Source organism: Pseudophryne corroboree, chromosome 3 (genome assembly GCF_028390025.1).
Source record: "Pseudophryne corroboree isolate aPseCor3 chromosome 3, aPseCor3.hap2, whole genome shotgun sequence".
Taxonomy (NCBI): domain Eukaryota; kingdom Metazoa; phylum Chordata; class Amphibia; order Anura; family Myobatrachidae; genus Pseudophryne; species Pseudophryne corroboree.
Genome location: NC_086446.1, coordinates 350769742 through 350793853, shown reverse-complemented (window position 1 = coordinate 350793853; position 24112 = coordinate 350769742). Strand labels below are relative to the sequence as shown.

Sequence of the window (24112 nt, the reverse complement as noted above, 5' to 3'; positions counted from 1 at the left end):
GGGGTCACAGACAAACAACAGACAGGGGAGGGGGTGCAAATCCCCACCCCTAAATTACCCCCCAGCACACTAAAAATAACCTGTAACCATACCTGAACCTATCTGGTAATAGGAATTCAGAGAATTGGTCACACATGTTTGCAAACGCATGTTTAGCTGCTGAGCGACTTCACGGCTTCTCTGATATCAGCAGTCCTAACACTACCTAATAGCAGTGCCCACATAGGGCCATGTAATTTGTCACAGTAGGCCTCATGATAAAGGCTATTACTAAAACACATCCAGACAGAGAGCTAACTTACCTGGGAGCCACTCCCAGGATCTCCCATTGGCACTACAAGGAACAGCATGCCTTCCAAAAACTGCTCCCATTCAATGCCTCTCACACACATGCAGACAAACAATGGCAGTTGCTCGGTCATTCCTGGAGATTTCTATATATTAGGTGCTAGAAAGAGGGAGAGGTCACGGACAAACAACAGACACCAGACGATCACTAGACGATAACATTGCTCCCATCACTCGCCCCCCCCCCCCCCTGCACCTTCCCCCCAGCTCCCACGCCAATTTAAACCCCAAATGATCAAAGTACCTTTAGCACAAGTTTCATTTGCACACTAAAAAAAGATTAAAAACACGGGTGTGGATCATCAAATCGACAGTGTCTAGGTCAACAATGTTTAGGTCGACCACTATAGGTCGACAGTCACTAGGTCGACAGGGTTGGAAGGTCGACAGGGTTTCTAGGTCGACATGTGCTAGGTCGACAGGTCAAAAGGTCGACATGAGTTTTCTTGGGGGGGGGGGGTTGTGTCGTTTTCTGTGTACAGTGACCGGGAAGCCGAATTAGGGCACCGTGTCCCCTCGCGTGGCTCGCTTCGCTCGCCATGCTTCGGGCAGATTATTGTTCCAATTGTAGTCCGCGTGGATCGTTGAGTATGAAAAAGTTCAAAAAAAGATTTTTTTTTAAAAAAACTCATGTCAACCTTTTGACCTGTCGCCCTAGAACATGTCGACCTAGAAACCCTGTTGACCTAGTGACTGTCGACCTATAGTGGCCGACCTAAACATTGTCGACCTAGACAGTGTCGATCTTCAGACCAAATCCCAAAAACACGTACAGTGCAAATCTTTAAAACAGTGCTTGCAGCACAGATATCGTGGCTTACTCCCCACAATGAAGTCCTGCGCTCCAGTACCTAATTTCGCGGGTCTTAGATGGATTCTCCCATTTTCAAATCTCTATTTGGTTCCCGGGTTACTGTGCATGTACCACTTGCCTTTAGACAAGTCCAGCATGTTGGACTTTGTCATTGGGTGAGCTGGGACTCCATGGTTATGGCTAAATCTTAGTTGGCCGAAGGACCTCTGACGTCACCACCACGTGAACCGCTACAAGAGGGGGCAGGAGCAAGGTCAGAACATGGAACCTTAAATGTACCCTTTCGGGCTCGGTAGATCGCTTCGCCACTAGATTACTAAAGGGAGTAGTTGTTAATGTGGATAGTGAAAGTACTATCCCACCGGCCTTGCTTCTCCCGCCTAACGTCAGAGGTCCTTTATCCCACTAGCATCTACCATGACTTCCATTGTGGGGAGTGAGAGTCAATAAGTGTGCTGCATGCCCTGTTTTAAATATGTACACATTATATGTGTTTGTAATCCTTGTTTGGTGTGTGAATTAAACTTGTGCTAAAGATACTTTTACCATTGTGAGCCCCTTCTTGTACAACTGTTCGGAAATTAACACAGGAGGAAAACCTGATTGCTGGGAGCTGCACTACCTAATACAAGGACAATATTGATGCTGTATTGAGAAATCAAAAAAGACTACCGCTATTGTGCACTGGACATCTTCACACATTGGACGGGATGTAATGCCGCCCGAGTCCGGACATTTTTTAAAGGGGCAATCACGTACAAGGCATAACTATGGTATATATATATATATAATTTCATTTATACACAAGTGATAGTATTTTAGGTATAGTTGTACTTATATTCATTCATACGGTTGTCACTTATGAGAGTAGCATATTTAAAAGGTTGGGTGTGGGTACGGTCACAGTGCTGCAATCTGATTGATTTGTTGAGTGAGCAATTAATAACTACAACTAAAACAATTAATACACTGAAGAATTTGAAGACTAGAGTATGATAAAATTATTATTTTAAAATGCTACTTGACCAGGGATGTTCGCTTTCCCTATTAGCGTAAATCATTTGCCTGTCCTGTTTTTGCAGCATCAGCTCTTCCGGCCACAAGCCACTCGCATCCCCTCATCTACTGTTGGTGTGGTGCTCATGTTTCATACATTGCCACCCACTCCCTGCAGGTTGCCACAACAGCACCTATCTTGGGTGGGTGTCCTAGATTAGATGTTCGGTCTGCAGTGCCTTCTAACGACTAAATACCTTTAAAAAGAAGTATATTGTTTCCCACAAAACCACACAGAGAAGGTTTCAGTCTGAAAAATGTCAACCTATGGGCACTTCTGCAAGAACATACCCATGTCATATCCAACATTTTCATTACTCTAATGTCTGGGCAGTTTTGTATAAAAAAAAATGTATAATTGTATGTTGAATGCATTTTCCTGCTTGCATCAGAAGCTATATATATATATATATATATATATATATATATATATATTTAATGAGACACTTTATTCCATCTAGACACATTTTACTCAATTAAATACTTTTATATCCACACTTAAAACAATGTAATTGAAGCAGGATGTAAAAGCCACAGTGCCCCTGCCTCAGAGATACGCAAATGCATTCGCACTGCAAATGTGTACACAGCATTGTGCAAAAACTTGCTACTGTCGCTGCTGCTGGATTTGTATTAAGATGCCCACCGCTTTCATTGCAAGTCTCAGCTGCATACGAAAAACAGTGTCTGTCACATATCAGTTGATTCTCAAAGATCCAAGCAGACCAACGGTCATGTAGCATTGCCGTAAGAAAACATTGCTGTTGTGTATGGGATCACAGTCGCAGCCACAAACAATTCCCCCCCCCCCCAAATGGTCTGGACACTCCTGCATTTTTGCTGCCACTCTCTGTTACCACCCACAAATGCTCCATGACCGTCAATCACTTCGTTAATAAATCCTCTTTGTGACCACAAAATAGAAAATAAGTATTTCCAAGTGCGCTGTCAGCAGCAGCTGGTAGGGGGATAGTCAATACACCGAATATGCAAACAAAGAAAATATGGTGGATACCAGCGCTCGCTGTTTAAAAAATTCGATAGATATATACCGGTATTTTTGTGTTCACATATTTATTAAAATTCACAATTCAAAAAAAAATTACGATTTCAAGATATTAAGATTTCATATAGATATAAAAAAATCTCACAGTGTATAATTTCAATGAGAAAGAACACTCAGGACAGTATTGAGTTAATTCCTTATCTAGCTAGGACTCTCCCTTGATTTGAAGATTTATATATCACTGCATGGACAACAAAATTTATTTACGAGATGGTTTCCGTGGTGGTCCGAAACTAGGGTACCAATTGTTTATAAAAGGATAGTCCCCATAAGAGGTCACTTTGCAGTAGTCCTTTAAATGCAGACAGGGTGTACCTTTATATAGATGTGCAGCAGTGGTCCCTTCCGAAGTTGAAACAGTGAGCAATCAGTCCTTTGGATACCATTGAGGTGTTTGGCTACTAGAAGTGCAGTGTTCTCCAAAATAGGATAAAGTGTCCAATTGTTGCCAAAGGATGATAGACAGGAGTCCTGGTGGTCGTATAGCTCAACGCATTTCGTTGGTGCATCCAGCTTCCTCAGTAGCATGTGTATGTCTTTGTGACCACGCTCGCAAGACCAGTGCAACTTGGACGCATGCGCAGACAGTTGTTAATCACACAACTGTGGAAAAATCGGGTTTGCGTACATCTCTGAATCAGTCCAGTGTCTACTTTCTGTTTTGATTTAATTAAAGGGTGTATGAGACTCCACGTGAGTAGTATGTCTGGGGGTTCTCATCCATAATTCCCAATTACCATCAACAGGTCATGGTATGTGGATTTCTTTTTCTGGGTCAGTAATTATCCCTCCTGTTTCAACAGTCAGAAATTCACAAAATAAGACCTGTTTAGGATTGTGGTTGAGAACCCGTGTTAGGGGGAAAACTGATAAGTCATAATCAAGGGGTTTTGAAAAGTGAGCTGTCCAGGTGCTAGGAACTATCAGCCCCAGCAATATTGTATAGCTTAAAGCTGTCAGATTATGCTGGGACGTCTGATCTCACAATACCTGGACATCCGCAGGTTGTCCAGGTTAGCTTTTCAAACTATCTTATTACAATACACTATTCATCTAACACTAAAACTATGCAGCAACCATTTTTTGTAGTGCAGTTGACTGCTTTATGTTGTAATGTTATATAGTGTATATTGTTATGAAAATTATGAACTGAACTTTACAAGTTGAACGTCTCCATTTACTTGATGGTTTTAGCACTTTTTTTTTACGGTAAATGTGTTACCAGAAATGTTATTTGCTAGTGTTAAAGTCTGCAGGTATTTTTTCCACGGTAAACCAAAACTCCTGCTGTACCAGACCTGTGTGGAAGGGTTATTAGCAGGGCTGACTCACAGGCTGCAGCCCAGGCTCAGGATGTGGTAATTACCTTGGTGTGGCAGCTATGAGTTCTCAGCAGTCTGCTCATATATGAATTGTGTCCAGGGAGCATCAGCCAGTTAAGCCGCTTGATGCTTGTGGGTTTTTTGCTTGTTGAAGTACCCTGGTTGGATTTAAATAGATTTCTGGTTTGAAAAATGTATTAGGGTTTTACTGAAATAAAGTTTCGTGTTTTATCCTCCGTGTGAACCGAGTTGGTTAACCAGCGTATATTTTTGGGATAGTTATCATTATTATTATTATTATTATTATTATTTTTTTATATATGCCATAAAGGAAAACAAAAATAGAGCAGATAGGCAGTATTCAGGAAAGTAATCGAAATGTATTCCTTAATCAAAGAGGCCAGACTATGACGTACAGAAGGTTAGATTTGCACTGGAGTGTGTCTTTCTTCAAGTAATTAGTTAAGTTTCATACTGTACCTCCCGACATGACCCTCTCCGGGAGGGACAGAATGCTCTGCTCCTGGACTTCCCTCTTAGTCTATGATTGCCATCACCTGTGCTGAAACACCTTTCTTATCAATAAACCTGTTCAACACAGGTGCCGGCAATCATAAATTAAGAGAAACGTTGGGAGGTATGAAGTTTTTCATTTTATTTTATTGTGGGCTTCAGTTTCTTCCAGTGTCTGTCTCCCACAATCCACTTGTGCTCTGTATCTTCTTGGTGTATATCTTTCACTAATGGCGGTGTGCTCTTATAAATTCTGAAATATGTCTGCCACTATCTTGGGTGTGCCTTTGTCACTTCTTGTATGCCCATCATTATTCCGGGTCTTCTCCTGTAATTTCTCAGTGAACAGTATGTCCATCATCATAATGGGTGTCATTCTATCACTTCTCAGTATATGTCCATCACTATCCTAGTTGTCCTGCTGTCACTTCTCAGTATATGTCCATCACTATCCTGGATGTCCTGCTGTCACTTCTCAGTATATGTCCATCACTATCCTGGATGTCCTGCTGTCACTTCTCAGTATATGTCCATCACTATCCTGGATGTCCTGCTGTCACTTCTCAGTATATGTCCATCACTATCCTGGGTGGTCTATCATTTCTCAGTGTATACCCATTACTATCCTGGTTATCTCCCGTCACGTCTCGGAATATGTCTATCGCTATTCTGGGTGTCCTCTTTTCATTCCTCGGTACATGTCCGTCACTCTCCTGGGTGTCTTCCTGTCACTTCTCAGTATATATCCATCACTATCCTGAGGGGAGGATTATCTGCAGCTGAAAAGTGTGAAGAATTGGTGAGAATAGATCACCCCAGATGGCCAGATAAATTCTTAGTGCACTTTGTCTATATATTGGATTTTTATTTGTATGTTGAATACAAAAAATAACTATAAAAGTGATTATTTTGACTTTGGCTCTGATATATAAGTAGTGAATGCAGTGTGAAACAAATTGATACTAAGTGGATACATGACATGCATGCATTCAAATAAGCTACAAATTGGTGAACTGAAAGGAAAGCACTATTAAATCCATTACACCTGTTGCTAGATTGATATAATGCTGTATTAAATGGTTTTATTTGAATTATGTCACTGTAAAATTGAAAACTGGCTGGTGATTGTGATTCATTGATTTTGAATTCATATCTGTGTTGTAAAAAAATTGTATGTATTCAATTCCTGTGTGCTGTAATACAAACTTTTTTTCTTTATTATTAATCTGGGAGGAGGAGAGGGCTGCTGCCTCCTCGCCCAGAGATTGGAACAGATAAGTAGCAGAAAATTAGATAAAGTTACGGGTGCTTGAGACAGAGGGGGGAGACAGCATCAGTAAGTGGGCATTGCTGTGACTCTGTGCTAGGTCAGGCAATCGCCTTGTTCGCCTCCCCATAAATCCGCTACTGGACATAGCAGTGATTGGTGCTGTGTCTTCGGTAGCAGCCGATCTGAGAAGGTATGTAAATGATGCAGGTATGATCTTTTTGCATTTCTCAGATCCACTGCATGCATCCGAAGACACAGCATTGGATTACCGTCGTGACCATCGGGCTGGCAATCCAGCATCAGAATGCCCGCTACAACTATGCTGCCAAGGCCAGTGAATGTGCATCAGAAGACTCAGTAACTGGCCATGGCAAGCCTCAAATACATGACTAACACAACACTGTTTTCTAAAAAGGTCCCCATCCCCTGAGCCTGAAATGGGGCATCACGATCCTTCTGGGTTTTATGCAAGAGGTGTCTGAAAGGTTATCTCCCCTGTGTAAGTCAGAAGGATCATGACGCAAAGTTAAGATGCAGATAAATACAAATATTAATACAAACAAATACAAACATTTTTGTGACATGGTATTCAGTGAATATGACTTGGATGTCTTTTATACATGTGAAGAGCAAATTAGTACAATGCGAAGGCTCCTACCACATACACAATCTAATAAAAATACATGAGTGGTACTGCTACAGTACATAAAGAGAATTTATCAGTTTGCAAAATATCGGTCCCACAGTAATTTTGTTATATTGCATCATGTGATTTTTGTGACCATGTGTCCGTTAATATATTGGCGCCTGGGAGGGTTCTAAAAATGTGTGTTTTCATGAGAGGACTATTAAGATAAGTGTTTCCTAGTTACACTTGTGCTTCTCCTATGTTATTAATCTTAAAAACTGTATTTGTTAATAATGTCCAATTTTTCCTCAGTGTTCTATAACTATGTTGTGATTCATAATGTATGAGCATGCAGCATTAATATGATTAGCAGTTGTATTATCATGTCATATGCTGATCTAAAATTAAAACTCTTCAACCAGGCTCCACAGTATATGGTCAAATGAAAATGACGTTAATACATTTATAGATACAGTGAGATTAAATTGGCAGCAAATGTCGTTATCCAAACAGGACACAGATTACTTATACCCCTTCACATCGCAAAAATAACCTGGTATCGGCCCGGCATATTGCCAGGTCGACACGAGTCACTGTGCAATGTGAAAGGGCCCATGGAGAATACCCGGGTCGCCTGACCCAGTAATTCAATCCGGGTAATAAGAAGGGTTATTCCCGGGTTTAATACTGGGTCAGTGGCAGTGTGAACGGGATCCCGGGACGATGCGACACGGGACTGGTTCACTACACAGGGAGAGGCAGCGCGTAGATGAGCTCATATTCCAGCACCGGCTCCACCCTGCCCCCGCTGCTGGCTCTGCCCCCCCCCCCCACAGCTATGGCAACCCGACCTGGCATATTGCCGGGTCGGGAAGCCTGCTGTTAGGGTCCAATGCCGTATCCCACTCGGGAAGGACCAATTCCCAATTCCCGGGTGGGATCCGGCATTGGAGATGTGAAAGGGGTATTCAGTTCTGCCCTCTAATGGGACATTTTGCGCTTGATAAATTACTATTGGAAATTCTATTTCTCTAACGTCCTAGTGGATGCTGGGAACTCCGTAAGGACCATGGGGAATAGCGGGCTCCGAAGGAGGCTGGGCACTCTAGAAAGATTTATGACTACCTGGTGTGCACTGGCTCCTCCCACTATGACCCTCCTCCAAGCCTCAGTTAGATCTTGTGCCCGGCCGAGGTTGGATGCACACTAGGGGCTCTCCTGAGCCCTTAGAAAGAAAGTATAGATTTAGGTTTTTTATTTTCAGTGAGACCTGCTGGCAACAGGCTCACTGCAGCGAGGGACTAAGGGGAGAAGAAGCGAACTCGCCTGCTTGCAGCCGGATTGGGCTTCTTAGGCTACTGGACACCATTAGCTCCAGAGGGATCGACCGCAGGCCCAGTCCTTGGTGTTCGGTCCCGGAGCCGCGCCGCCGTCCCCCTTACAGAGCCAGAAGCAAGAAGAGGTCCGGAAAAACGGCGGCAGAAGACATCAGTCTTCACCAAGGTAGCGCACAGCACTGCAGCTGTGCGCCATTGCTCCTCATGCACACCACACACTCCGGTCACTGAGGGTGCAGGGCGCTGGGGGGGGGCGCCCTGAGCAGCAATATAAACACCTTGGCTGGCAAAAATACATCACATATAACCCCCAGGGCTATATGGATGTATATTAACCCCTGCCAGATTCCATAAAAATGCGGGAGAAAAGTCCGCGAAAAAGGGGCGGAGCCTATCTCCTCAGCACACTGGCGCCATTTTTCCCTCACAGCTCCGTTGGAGGGAAGCTCCCTGGCTCTCCCCTGCAGTCTACACTACAGAACAGGGTTAAAACAGAGAGGGGGGGCACTAAATTTAGGCGCAGTATAAATTATATAAAAGCAGCTATAGGGGACATAACTCAGTTAGTCCCTGCATTATATAGCGCTCTGGTGTGTGCTGGCATACTCTCACTCTGTCCCCCCAAAGGGCTTTTGTGGGTCCTGTCCTCATTGGAGCATTCCTTGTGTGTGTGTGCGGTGTGTCGGTACGGCTGTGTCGACATGTTTGATGAGGAGACTTATGTGGAGGCGGAGCAGATGCCGATAAATGAGATGTCGCCCCTGTGGGCCGACACCAGAGTGGATGGATAGGTGGAAGGTATTAACCGACAGTGTCAACTCCTTACATAAAAGGCTGGATGACGTAACAGCTATGGGACAGCCGGCTTCTCAGCCCGCGCCTGCCCAGACGTCTCAAAGGCCATCAACGCTCCCTCAGATGGCAGACACAGATGTCGACACGGAGTCTGACTCCAGTGTCGACGAGGTTGAGACATATACACAATCCACTAGGAACATCCGTTACATGATCCCGGCAATATAAAATGTGTTACACATTTCTGACATTAACCCAAGTACCACTAAAAACAAAGGGTTTTATGTGTGGGGAGAAAAAGCAGACAGTGTTTTGTTCCCCCATCAAATGAGTGAATGAAGTGTGAAAAAGCGTGGGTTTCCCCGATAAGAAACTGGTAATTTCTAACAAGTTACTGATGGCGTACCCTTTCCCGCCAGAGGATAAGTTACGCTGGGAGATATCCCCTAGGGTGGATAAGGCGCTCACACGTTTGTCAAGGTGGCACTGCCGTCTTAGGATACGGCCACTTTGAAGGTACCTGCTGATAAATAGCAGGAGGCTATCCTGAAGTCTGTAATTACACACTCAGGTACTAGACTGAGACCTGCAGACTACTGCAGCGTGGTCTGTACCCCTTTTCAAACAGGGATACTATTTTGCGAACATAAGACGTCGTCTTATATATGAGGGATGCACAGAGGAATATTTTGCCGGCTGGCATCCTGAATTATTGCAATGTCCATTCTGTCAGGAGGGTATTGGAGACCCGACACTGGACAGGTGATGCTGACTTTAAAAGGCACATAGAGCCTTATAAGGGTGAGGAATTGGTTGGGGATGGTCTCTGGGACCTCGTATCCACAGCAACAGCTGGGATGAAAATATTTTACCTCAGGTTTCCTCACAGCCTAAGAAACGCACTGTATTATCAGGTACAGTCCTTTCGGCTTCAAAAAAGCAGGCGGGTCAAACGAGGGAAGAGGGAAAAAGCTGCACCAGCAGCCAGTTCCCAGAATCAAAATTCTTCCCCTGCTTCCTCTGAGTCCACCGCATGACGCGGGGGCTCCACAGGCGTAGCCAGGTACGGTGGGGGGCCACCTCAAAAATTTCAGCGATCAGTGGGCTCGCTCACAGGTGGATCCCTGGATCCTTCAAGTAGTATCTCAGGGGTACAAGCTGGAAGTCGAGGCGTCTCCCCCCCGCCGTTTACTCAAATCTGCCTTGCCGACAACTCCCTCAGGCAGGGAGGCTGTGCTAGAGGCAATTCACAAGCTGTATTCCCAGCAGGTGATAGTCAAGGAGCCCCTACTTCAACAAGGACGGGGTTACTATTCCACACTGTTTGTGGTACCGAAACCAGCCGGTTCGGTGAGACCCATTTTAAAATGGAAATCCTTGAACACTTACATAACAAAGTTCAAGATGGAATCGCTCAGGGCGGTTATTGCAAGCCTGGACGAGGGGGATTACATGGTATCCCTGGACATCAAGGATGCTTACCTGCATGTCCCTATTTACCTTCCTCACCAGGAGTACCTCAGATTGTGGTACAGGATTGCCAGTACCAATTCCAGACACTACCGTTTGGACTGTCCACGGCACCGAGGGTGTTTACCAAGGTAATGGCAGAAATGATGATACTCCTTCAAAAAAAAGGGAGTTTTTATTTATCCCATACTTGGACGATCTCCTTATAAAGGCAAGGTCCAGGGAGCAGTTACTGGTCGGAGTAGCACTATCTCAGGAGGTGCTACAACAGCATGGCTGGATTCTGAACATTCCAAAGTCACAGCTGGTTCCTTCCACTCGCTTACTGTTCCGGGGGATGATTTTGGACACAGAACAGAAAAAAGTGTTTCTCCCGCAGGAGAAAGCCAAGGAGCTGTCATCTCTAGTCAGAGACCTCCTAAAACCAAAAAGGGTATCGGTGCATCGTTGCACACGAGTCCTGGGAAAAATGGTGGCTTCATACGAAGCAATTCCATTCGGCAGGTTCCATGCGAGGACCTTCCAGTGAGACCTCTTAGATAAGTGGTCGGGATCGCATCTTCAAATGCATCAAATGATAACCCTGTCTCCAAGGACCAGGGTGTCTCTACTGTGGTGGATGCAGGGTGCTCATCTTCTAGAGGGCCGCAGTTGCGGCATACAGGACTGGGTCCTGGTGACCACGGATGCCAGCCTTCAAGGCTGCGGAGCAGTCACACAGGGAAGAAACTTCCAGGGCCTATGGTCAAGTCAGGAGACTTCCCTACATATAAATTCTGGAACTGAGGGCCATTTACAATGCCCTAAGTCAGGCAAGACCCCTGCTTCAAAACCAGCCGGTACTGATACAGTCAGACAACATCACGGCAGTCGCCCATGTGACCCGACAGGGCGGCACAAGAAGCAGGATGGCAATGGCAGAAGCCACAAGGATTCTCCGATGGGCGGAAAATCACGTACTAGCACTGTCAGCAGTGTTCATTCCGGGAGTGGACAACTGGGAAGCAAACTTCCTCAGCAGACACGACCTACACCCGGGAGAGTGGGGACTTCATCCAGAAGTTTTCCTGCTGTTGGTAAACCGTTGGGAAAGGCCACAGGTGGACATGATGGCGTCCCGCCTCAGCAAAAAGCTAAAGAGATATTGCGCCAGGTCAAGGGACCCTCAGGCGATAGCTGTGGACGCTCTAGTGACACCGTGGGTGTACCAGTCGGTTTATGTGTTCCCTACTCTGCCTCTCATACCAAAGGTATTGAGAATAATAAGATGGCGAGGAGTAAGAACGATACTCGTGGTTCCGGATTGGCCAAGAAGGGCTTGGTACCCGGAACTTCAGGAAATGATATCAGAGGACCCATGGCCTCTGCCGCTCAGACAGGACCTGCTTCAGCAGGGGCCCTGTCTGTTCCAAGACTTACCGCGGCTGCGTTTGACGGCATGGCGATTGAGCGCCGAATCCTGAAGGAAAAGGGTATTCCGGAAGAAGTCATTCCTGCGCTTATTAAAGCCAGGAAAGATGTTACGGCAAAGCATTATCACCGCATGTGGCGGAAATATGTTGCATGGTGCGAGGCCAAAAAGGCCCCAACAGAGGAATTTCCACTAGGTCGATTTCTACATTTCCTGCAAGCAGGAGTGAATATGGGCCTGAGTCTAGGCTCCATTAAAGTACAGATCTCGGCTCTGTCGATTTTCTTTCAAAAAGAATTAGCTTCAGTACCTGAAGTTCAGACATTGTGAAAGGAGTGCTGCATATTCAGCCCCCGTTTGTGCCCCCTGTGGCACCTGGGGATCTCAACGTGGTGTTGAGTTTTCTTAAAATCACATTGGTTTGAGCCACTAAAAACCGTGGATCTAAAATATCTCACGTGGAAAGTGGTCATGTTATTGGCCTTGGCTTCAGCCAGGCGAGTGTCAGAATTGGCGGCTTTATCATGTAAAAGCCCTTATCTGATTTTCCATATGGATAGGGCAGAATTGAGGACTCGTCCCCAATTTCTTCCTAAGGTGGTGTCAGCGTTTCACCTGAACCAGCCTATTGTGGTGCCGGCGGCTACTAGTGAATTGGAGGACTCCAAGTTGCTAGACGTTGTCAGGGCCCTGAAAATATATGTTTCCAGGACGGCTGGAGTCAGAAAATCTGACTCGCTGTTTATCCTGTATGCACCCAACAAGCTGGGTGCTCCTGCTTCTAAGCAGACTATTGCTCGCTGGATTTGTAGTACAATTCAGCTTGCACATTCTGTGGCAGGCATACCACAGCCAAAATCTGTAAAAGCCCATTCCACAAGGAAGGTGGGCTCATCTTGGGCGGCTGCCCGAGGGGTCTCGGCTTTACAACTTTGCCGAGCAGCTACTTGGTCAGGGGCAAACACGTTTGCAAAATTCTACAAATTTGATACCCTGGCTGAGGAGGACCTGGAGTTCTCTCATTCGGTGCTACAGAGTCATCCGCACTCTCCCGCCCGTTTGGGAGCTTTGGTATAATCCCCATGGTCCTTACGGAGTTCCCAGCATCCACTAGGACGTTAGAGAAAATAAGAATTTACTCACCGGTAATTCTATTTCTCGTAGTCCGTAGTGGATGCTGGGCGCCCATCCCAAGTGCGGATTGTCTGCAATACTTGTAAATAGTTAATGTTAACTAAAGGGTTATTGTTGAGCCATCTGTTGAGAGGCTCAGTTGTTTTCATACTGTCAAACTGGATATAGTATCACGAGTTGTACGGTGTGATTGGTGTGGCTGGTAAGAGTCTTACCCGGGATTCTAAATCCTTCCTTATTATGTCTGCTCGTCCGGGCACAGTGTCCTAACTGAGGCTTGGAGGAGGGTCATAGTGGGAGGAGCCAGTGCACACCAGGTAGTCATAAATCTTTCTAGAGTGCCCAGCCTCCTTCGGAGCCCGCTATTCCCCATGGTCCTTACGGAGTTCCCAGCATCCATTACGGACTACGAGAAATAGAATTACCGGTGAGTAAATTCTTATTTTTCTTTCATTAAATGTGCTTGCATTGTGTAAATTTATATTAAAATAAAAAAATGAGTTATAGATATACTGAATAATTTTAATTACTAATTGAATCTTTGTACTTCTCATTATTAGAGGATATGGTAAATGTAAAAAACGAATCCACAGAGTCTGCAGCCGCTAAGCACCCAGAAGGGATTGACGTGTCCTATGAATATGGCTCAGAGTGTGTAGCCTACAACAACATCCATCTGGAGAGACAAACATCATATGATCTCACCAGACCCAGTCTGGGGAAACTGTATTGTGACATCTGTGGATTGTCCTGCAACAGCCTCAATGTTTTACTAGTGCACAAGAGAAGTCATACAGGTACGTGTCATTTCTCACAGAACTTTGCTGAACTACAGCAGCATTTACAATGGCTTCATACGGTCTTACCGTTTCCTTCTACATTCATAGGCCCATTGCATCTTTCATTCTTCTTATGTCTTATCACATCTTTGAGGCTATGACTTCATGTCACTGTATCTCTGTAATTGCAAGGGACATTAAGGTCCAGCTGCCTTGCTATATTGCTGTATCACTCAGAGCCCAGAGGGAAGGTGCAGGATTTAGATGTGCTGGTGATGTGGATATTGAAAGAAGTAGGAGTAGGACACAAGGGAAAAGGATTCTACTCATTAATGGGTGTCCAAAAGACAGGGTTATACTGGATAAGAAGTAGGGGGTATATTTACTAAAGTGCAGGTTTATAGAAGTGGAGATCATAAGAATCAGCAGAATCAGCTTTATTGGCCAGGTGTACTCACGTACACTAGGAATTCTTTGTGGTACAATGCATCGCCAAGCAGCAACATGGAGGAAAAAACGTAGCATACATTACAAACATTACACATATGAGTTCATACTGCACATATGCAACTGTACAGTAGACATATTATGCATTTAAGACTAAAAACTAAGGCTGCTTGGCAGAGCAGCACCGTGGCAGCCATCCGCGGCGCCAACTAGAACTCACACAATGCACATGTCATGACGTCTCTCCCATAGTGCCGCACAGACACTAGAGGTCAATTATGACCTCTAGTGTCTGACAGTGGCACCGGCTGCAGCGGGCGCCCACACAGCCCACTGCGCCTGCTGCAGTTGGGAATTGTGGTGCGGGTGGGCGGCGGGCGCCTGCGGCCGCAGCGCCCCGGGCACCTGCCCTACTTACCTGTGCCTGGAACCGCTCCTGCCCTAACCTGCTTCCTATACTTATGGTCAGGATGCCGCCTGTCGGGATTCCAACTGCCGGGATCCAGACAGCCAGCATCTTCGCCGAATCCCAGTATACATCTAGATGTGCGGTAAGGATGAGGGAGGGTAGATTTTTATGAAAATGGAAGTTGGATGTGTTTAAAGCTGTGGATAGTCTAAGTAATAGTGAGGTCTAAAGGTGGGGAGCAGCACAGGAGAAGTCTTGGAGGGCAGAATGAAAACAGTTTTAAGTACTTTTCATTGTGGTATTATACTGTGTAGCTGATGATTTGTGCCACAATAACATACAACCAGTAGTGATCCTGGGGTCAATGGAGGATGACATAACTTGTTGCGTGCAAATTGAGGCTGAAAGCGACATATCACAATGTGGCGTACAACTCATTTTAAACATTAAATGGACAAATTAAATCATCTTAACCTTAGAAAAGAGTGCATTCAATTTATAATACGATAAAATTCAAAGTGTTTAATCATAAAATAACATTAATTAAAACATTCATTCAAGCCTTTGAATGAGGCTATAGCTTAATCAGCTCCTAACTGTCAGTTTTCAAAACTGTAATGATTAACTGGTGCGTTATCACCTTCGACTTATCACTTATCACTTCTTTATAACAGCTTTATCACTTCTCCAGATGTAATACATCTGCACCAGAGAGAGAAGCACAACTAGGGGGGAGATGAGCACTTGCATAACTACTGGCCAATATCTACACTGGTCCTTGTATTACTCAGCTGTGCAGTGCACATACTCTATATAAGCAGGTGGCGTTTGAATATCTGGAAAGCACTTGTACTAGTCTACTGGTACCAGACAGACATTGGTTCCACTTCATATTGGATCTACAGTATGTTAAATCAAAAGGTTTAATTGCATTAATTCTTCACACTGAGGCTTTTGTACTGTGGACTTTGGGAGACATGTACTAAACAGTGAAAACAGTGGAGAAGTAACCAATCAGCATTGACATAACATTTATAATTTGCATACTATAACCGTATACAGAGCAGCTGATTGGCTGCCATGGACAAGTTCTCCACTGGCTCACTTCTCCATTTTATCGCTGCTTATTACATCTCTCCCTTAATCACCTAAATGGGATATAATAGATTAATATTTTCTTAGTCTAGTAGGGACTAATGCTTTTACCTATTACAGTTGTCTGTTTTACCACTTGACTAACGATATATTTCGCCAAAAACTGCTCCGAAATTGTCGTGTTTTATTTTTTTTCTGAGTGAATTAGGTGAAGAACGTGAATTTAACACTATCCCAAATGATTTTAGTAAAAAAAAAAATATATATATATTTTTTATTTTTCTTCAAACATCGAAATATCGATCGGGAACATCGTGACCATCGGAACATTGGGAACATTGCGACCACCGCGGCTTTCATTTTGAAAGCCGGGACAGCCTGCAGGTATACAGGGGGGTCTGGGGGTGGCTTGGGAGGGTTAATTTACACTGTCTGCAGCCACTGGAGGGGGGATCCTGCCGTGCTGACCAATCAGTAGTGATCGGCAGCACGGCAATCAGTACGGGAGAGTGCAGGGAGGCAGAAGGACCTTCCGGTTCCTCTGACAGCAGAAGCGGAGGGAAGGTTCTCTTCCCTGCCGCTGCTAACACGCTCTATCTGACTGGTCGCATCCTGTGCGACCAGGTCAGATAGAGCACTTGTATGCCTGGTCGCATCTGATGCAACCATGCCAGGCAAGTGATTAAAGGATTAAATGAATGTTTTAAATAATATGTTATGATTAATCTTACAATTAAACACTCCATTGAATTCACTTCATTGAATTTCATTGTATTTTAGTCCTGAACGTGCTCTTTTTTAAGGTTAAGAGTTACCTTTAATTTGTCCATTTTATAACATGAATTTGTTTGCATTGCCCTGCCCAGTCTGCAGATAGCAGGAATATGTGGGATCATATGGAACCAGCTACTTGAAGTAGCTATTTACCTCCAGAAAATGTGTAAAAACTATGAGAAGGATTGGGCGTCAATATAGGCCAGCCTTCCTGAACCATATTTTCATCACCTTGCTGAGTCTGTACCCAGACATATACAAGCTCTTAAAAGCAAATGTGAGAGTAACTGGGATGCGGTTATGTGACCAGCGTTCTCTACCAACGCAGGATCCTGAACCCTGAATAGCCTGCCAATCAGCCCCCGCAAGGGGCTTCGTTGCGCTCGCAACAGCTGGTCACCCGAACCCAACCTGAGTAACTCATTATTAAATAGGTAATGTCCACTTACTGTATTTGCAATCTGGACCCGATCATAATACGACATGATCTGGTGCGCTGCTTGTAATATCCTGCTTTCTATGTGAGATCGGTACTTTTCCTATTTCAGGGGAACGTCCTTTCCAGTGCAATCAATGTGGAGCCTCATTTACCCAGAAGGGGAACTTGCTCCGACATGGCAAGCTGCATACTGGCGAGAAACCATTCAAATGCCACTTGTGCAGCTATGCCTGCCAAAGGAGAGATGCCTTGTCTGGGCACCTCCGCACGCACTCTGGTGAGCAAACCTTCACTATCCCTTGTACTTCTCTAGAACATTTTGAAGTATATGGAAAGAAAACCTTATCATATATGAGGTGTGCTATTAATTCAGTAATACTGACAAATTTTACATTATAAGCTGTTGTAGAACAGAGTTACAGACTGACGCTATTGTTTTGTTGCCCTCAGTGGAGAAACCATTCAAGTGTGAGTTCTGTGGACGTAGCTACAAGCAGCGCAGCTCATTAGAGGAACACAAGGAGAGGTGTCGTGTTTATTTGCAAAACATAAGTGAATCTGGTGGGTTTATTTTTTGTGTCATTAACACAGATGCTTTGGTCCCGTAAAGTAGACATGGCTTTAGGGAGACTTCTCACGCTCCTTACTTACTCACCTGTTACACATACTGCATATTTATTATAATCACTTGTCTACATTTTTCTGCACTGCTTCTCATTTATCTTATAGTTCCCATGGTGTCATTCTCAAAGATTTTTATTCCTGTGTCTGGACAGTATTACCAGGGATAGGACAGAATGACAGAATGTATGATGGCATGCAGTAGAAATAATAATGCATTTCACTGTACAAGAAAAAAATCAGTTTTGATTGTAAGACACCTACCTTGAAAGCAAAACAGTTTTTACACGTTATCAGATTACAGCCAATGTTATTCAGAGATTATACGACAGATAGCACAATTATGCACGTACAGCATGTCTTGAAACAGTAAAATGTTAAACATTTTATGTAATATTTCTAGAAGACTTGACTCTTTGATAATCATCTTGTGCACAAGACAGAACTTCTGCATACAGCCACCTTCCACCCCCTTTGCTCCACTCTCCTTCCTCCAATGACCACAAATGAGAAGGGACAGGAAGCAATGCCCGCTATTAGACAGCGAGGATACCCGTGTGCTCGCCTTGAATTGAGAGAGAAGACAAAACCTCAAACCAGCTCAGTGGAAACACTGACAAAAGACAGAAAGTGGTCAGACACAAGGCAGGCAGTTGCAGATGTTCCATGCACGGAGATTAGCGCTTATAGCACGGTGTTTAGTAGGCTGTGACCACCTAACATTGCTGTATTACCCGTCATTTGTCACAGCATGTTCTTTCTTTTGCTTAGTGTGTATGATCACCTGCATGGCTAGTCTTTCTTAGGGGTCTATTTACTAAGCCTTGGGTGGAGATACAGTCGCTGGAGATAAAGTACCAGCCAATCTGCTCCTAACTGTCATTTTTCAAACACAGCCTGTGACATGGTAGTTAGGAGCTGATTGGCTGGTACTTTATCTCCAGTGACTTTGGGGGTTGGGAATTGATCGCTCGCTGCCGTTTTTTGCAGCGCAGCGAACAGGTTACTACTGCGCATGCGTATGCACCGCAATGCGCAGGTGCGTCGTACGGGTACAAAGCGGATCTTTGCTGGCGATGGATTTAACAAAGAATCCATTTGCACAGCCGATCGCAAGGAGATTGACAGGAAGAGGGCGTTTGTGGGTGGCAACTGACCGTTTTCTGGGTGTGTTTGGAAAAACGCAGGCGTGTCCAGGGGTTTGCGGGGCTGGTGTCTGACGTAATTTCCGGGACCAAAAAGACTGAAATGATTGCAAGGGCTGAGTAAATCCAGAGCTACTCAGAAACTGCAGAAAAGTTTTTCGTCCCGCTCGACTGCACACGCGTTCGCACACTTGCAAAGCGAAAATACACTCCCCCGTGGGCGGCGACTGTGCATTTGCGCGGCTGCTAAAAGTAGCTAGTGAGCGATCAACTCGGAATTATCCCATTTATCTCCATCCAAGGCTTTGTAAATAGACCTCTAAGTTTGCTGATCTATATAGTTCAGTATCTCATTATCTTTTGCTGACATTTTTTTGTAGAACTGTTATATTGGTTTGCCAAACAAAGGCCTCCAATACACTCTAATGTTTGCTATTTGTCAGTGTATCAAAGTTTTTCTTTTTAAGTGGTTAACAGAACATTTAAGAACTTCACATATATTGATCTTAATTTAAAAAGTTGTAAAGTAATATTAATATGTCATAGAGCCTGATAAGATGGAAACAACCATAGAAGAAAATGTATTATAATTTCTCGGTTTGTGACATAAAAAGTCTCTACTCCTTCCACAAACCCTTACAGCCTTATTGTCATGGGTACTTGCACATGTATACATAATAATACTGTTTATATGGGCTATAATGCTATTTTTTGTTTCTGTGTCAAGAAATCTGACATTTGCATCTGCTTGAGCTGTGTTATTTTGACCACGAGATAACCTATACAATGTTGGCAAAAACATACCACATGACATTTACTATGGGGAGGGTAAAATATTGCATGCTAAATTGTGCCTTTCAAATTCACTTTCTTCCATCTCCCCGCTGCAGCTGTCAACGAGCCCAAGCAGATGAAGCCAGAAATGGGAAGTGAACGGGCCCTGGTGCTGGATCGCTTAGCCAGCAATGTGGCAAAAAGGAAAAGCTCCATGCCACAAAAGTTCATTGGTAAGAGACTGATTTGGGAGCAGGTAGTTAGTGACTCGACTAAGTTACACAAATACTGGATTAGAGAATGTTCTGTTTTCATTAATGGGGATTGCTGTTCCATGGTTTATTTGTGCTGTGGATCTGGTCATGTTACATGTGGCCAGAGCCGGCCCTAGTCATAAGCAAAATAAGCAAATGCCTAGGGCATTTTGATTGTCATGTGGCATTCACGCCTTCCTAGGGCCATCGGTGGTTTGCGGCTGGGGTACATACTAGATGGCGGCTCTGCTGCTTTGGGCTGGCTACCGCAATTGGAGCTCGCAGCAGTGATCTGGCAGTGCATACAGCCGGGAGCCGGCAGCAGTGGGAGCGCCCAACAGCACTAGGAGCAGTCAGTAAGGACAGCGGGGAGAATCAAAAATGGCCATTGGAGGAGGGCTGCTGCATATCACCAGCCACAGCAGCTCCTCCTCCCATAGACCTTTGCAGAGACACTGGGGGTGGCAGCGTTTGCAGTCTGAATTTCTTTGTGGAGTGCGCACCCCGGGAGCCCAGTGAGATGCTAAAAGCATCTCCGGGCTGCGCTCGCCTCTGCCTAATTGACAGTGTTTGTTTATTTACCTAGACAAATGGGCATGTAAATCCCAAAATGTCGGTAATGCACTATGACATTATTATAATACTAGTTATTACCAGCCCGTCAAAATGACGGAACAACCAGTGGCAGAACTTGTGAGTGGTGGGCCCAGGTGCAAAAATATATGGATGGAGGCCCCCTCCTCCATCCAAACCCAAGTTCACACTGCAGTAGGAGACAGTAAGAGGCAGATGGTGACAGCGTAAGGCAGGGGGAGGCAGAGAGTGACAGCGGAATGCAAGGGGAGGCAGAGGATGACAGTAAAAATGCAGGGGGAGGCAGAGGGTGACAGAGGTACAAGCGCAATGTCCTTTGTGGTGTATAGAACAGTGGACATGTACCTTGGTGGGGGAAGGAACATAGTGGCATCTGCTCTGTCCCTGACATGGTAATGCAGACTCTAGACAGTGGCAGTTATTTTGGTTGTGAGCTGCCTTTAATTCACAAACATCAATGAATCAGAAACAATTTACAGCTGTGTGTTAATTAGAGGCAGTAAGTGTCTGTGATCATTAGCACTGATAGGTGACACAAGGGGGGGGATCACTGACTGCTGGTGTGGGCAGCAGTGGGCCTCTTAGTCTTCGGGGGCCCTGGTGCAATGCATCTGCTGCACCAATGGTAATTCCGCCCCTGGGAACAACATAACAGTAATGTCAGCGCAGCGGCTGTGTGCGCACTATTGGAGCAATACTTGAATTGCTCCGTCGGATGCCATCTAGTGGCCACCGGTGCGTAAAACACTTGAATTCCCACCATAGATGTGAGGAGCAGCGTTAGCCTTTTACTATATAAAAAATTTATTATCTGGAAGACTCTGACCGCTGTTGTTTGTTTCTACCAAGGCTGTGGCTAACTTACCCAGAGGGCACCGTCCGGAGTATGACTGTTTCCTCATTAGGGTGGTGGGCTATTTGTGTGCATACTGTATAAATATATATATATATACAGCTGATGGTCCGGCATTCCATGTAAGCATTAACTTCCCTCAGTGCCCTCACAGGTAAAGGGATATACAGCACAATGGTGCGGCACTCAGGATTATAAATAAAGAAAAGCACACATCAAGTGTAATATCAACGGTTCAATCCTTTAAAAGATTGTCTTCAGGATACAGCAAACAAGTACATGAACATGAGATGTGCGGCGGCCGCTTTTCGTGTTTTGGTTTTGGATCTGGTTCCATGCTCGTGTTTTGGATCTGGATTGGTTTTGCCAAAACCACCCTTTCATGTTTTGGTTTTGGATCTGGATGATTTTTGGGGACAAAAACATAAAAACAGCTAAAATCACAGAATTTGGGGGCAATTTTGATCCTATGGTATTATTAACCTCAATAACATTAATTTCCGCTCATTTCCGGTCTATTCTGAATGCCTCACACCTCACACTATTGTTTTTAGGCCAAAAGGTTGCACCGAGGTGGCTGTATGACTAAGCTAAGCGACACAAGTGTACGGCACAAACACCTAGTTCATCTAGGAGTGGCACTGCAGTGTCAGACAGGATGGCAGATTTAAAAAATAGGCCCCAAACAGCACATCATGCAAAGAAGTAAAAGAGGTGCAATGAGGTAGCTGTATGACTAAGCTAAGCGACACATGTGTGCGGCAAAAACACCTGGCCCATCTAGGAGTTGCACTGCAATGGCATTCAGGATGGCACTTAAAAAAACTAGGCACCAAATAGCACATCACGCAAAGAAGAAAAAGAGGTGCAATGAGGTAGCTGTATGACTAAGCTAAGTGACACAAGTGTGTGTCACAAATACCTGGCCCATCTAGGAGTGGCACTGCAGTGGCAGACAGGATGGCAATTAAAAAAAATAGTTCCCAAACAGCACATCATGCAAAGGTGCAATGAGGTAGCTGTATGACTAAGCTAAGCGACACAAGTGTGTGGCACAAACACCTGGCCCATCTAGGAGTGGCACTGCAGTGGCAGACAGGATGGCACTTAAAAAAAAAATAGTCCCCAAACAGCACATCATGCAAAGAAGTAAAAGAGGTGCAATGAGGTAGCTGTATGACTAAGCTAAGCGACACAAGTGTGCGGCACAAACACCTGGCCCATCTAGGAGGGGCACTACAGTGGCAGACAGGATGGCACTTAAAAAACTAGTCCCCAAACAGCACATCATGCAAAGAAGTAAAAGAGGTGCAATGAGGTAGCTGTATGACTAAGCTAAGCAACACAAGTTTGCGGCACAAACTCCTGGCACATCTAGGAGTGGCACTGTAGTCCCACTGCACTAATGGCAGATACTGGACGCACGTCTAAAACCAGCATAGTTGTTATGGCCTCAGTAATCCGCTTTGCAACAGGATATATATATATATATACAGCAGTATCACTGGAATTATATGGCAGTAACACTGGTCATATATATGGCAGTATCACTGGATTTATACGCCAGTACCACTGGATTTATATGGCAGTACCACTGGACATATACGGCAGTATCACTGGATTTATACGGCAGTACCACTGGACATATATGGCAGTATCACTGGAATTATACTTCAGTACCACTGGAATTATACGGCAGTACCACTGGACTGGATTTATATGCCAGTGCCACTAGATTTATACGGCAGTACCACTGGACATATACGGCAGTATCACTGGATTTATACGGCAGTGTCACTGGACAAATACGGCAGTATTACTGGACTGGATTTATACGGCAGTACCTCTGGACATATACGGCAGTATCACTGGAATTATATGGCAGTACCACTGAACTGGATTTTATACGGAAGTATCACTGGACTTATACGCCAGTACCACTGGACTTATACACCAGTACCACTGGAATTATACGGCAGTATCACTGGAATTATATGGTAGAACCACTGGACTTATACGGCAGTATCACTGGACATATACGGCAGTACCACTGGACATATACGGCAGTATCACTGGATTTATACGCCAGAATCACTTGACTGGATTTATACGCCAGAACCACTGGATTTATACGCCAGTACAACTGGACATATACGGCAGTATCACTGGAATTATATGTCAGTACCACTGGACATATATACGGCAGTATCACTGGATTTATACGGCAGTACCGCTGGACACATATGGCAGTATCACTGGACATATACGGCAGTATCACTGGACATATACGGCAGTACCACTGAACATATCCAGCAGCACAGGGACACCACCGCTGGACTGATGCAGGACAACACAGCACCACTGCAATGGACTGGACTTATACAGCAGCACTGGACATATGGCAGTAGAGGACACCACCACTGTGACGGGACTGATGCAGCACAATACACCACCACTGAACTGATGCAGCACAACACAGCACCACTGGACTGGACTTATATAGCAGCACTGGACATATGGCAGCAGAGGACACCACCACTGTGACTGGACTGATGCAGCACAAGACACTACCACTGTACTGATGCAGGACAACACAGCACCACTGCAATGGACTGGACTTGTACAGCAGCACTGGACATATGGCAGTAGAGGACACCACCACTGTGACTGGACTGATGCAGCACAAGACACTACCACTGTACTGATGCAGGACAACACAGCACCACTGCAATGGACTGGACTTATACAGCAGCACTGGACATAT

At 44.9% G+C, this 24112-nt stretch overlaps 1 protein-coding gene across 2 annotated transcripts in view; it reads left to right on the top strand.

Moving 5' to 3' along the window:
* The window catches only part of IKZF3 (IKAROS family zinc finger 3), a 163259-nt gene that overhangs the window by 96316 nt on the left and 42831 nt on the right, over window positions 1-24112 (top strand). For both annotated transcript variants that reach the window (XM_063959752.1, XM_063959751.1), the window contains 4 exons: window positions 13725-13961; window positions 17217-17384; window positions 17558-17668; window positions 19764-19880. In XM_063959752.1, the coding sequence (XP_063815822.1) occupies window positions 13725-13961; window positions 17217-17384; window positions 17558-17668; window positions 19764-19880 (633 nt within the window). The remainder of the gene's footprint in view (window positions 1-13724; window positions 13962-17216; window positions 17385-17557; window positions 17669-19763; window positions 19881-24112) is intronic.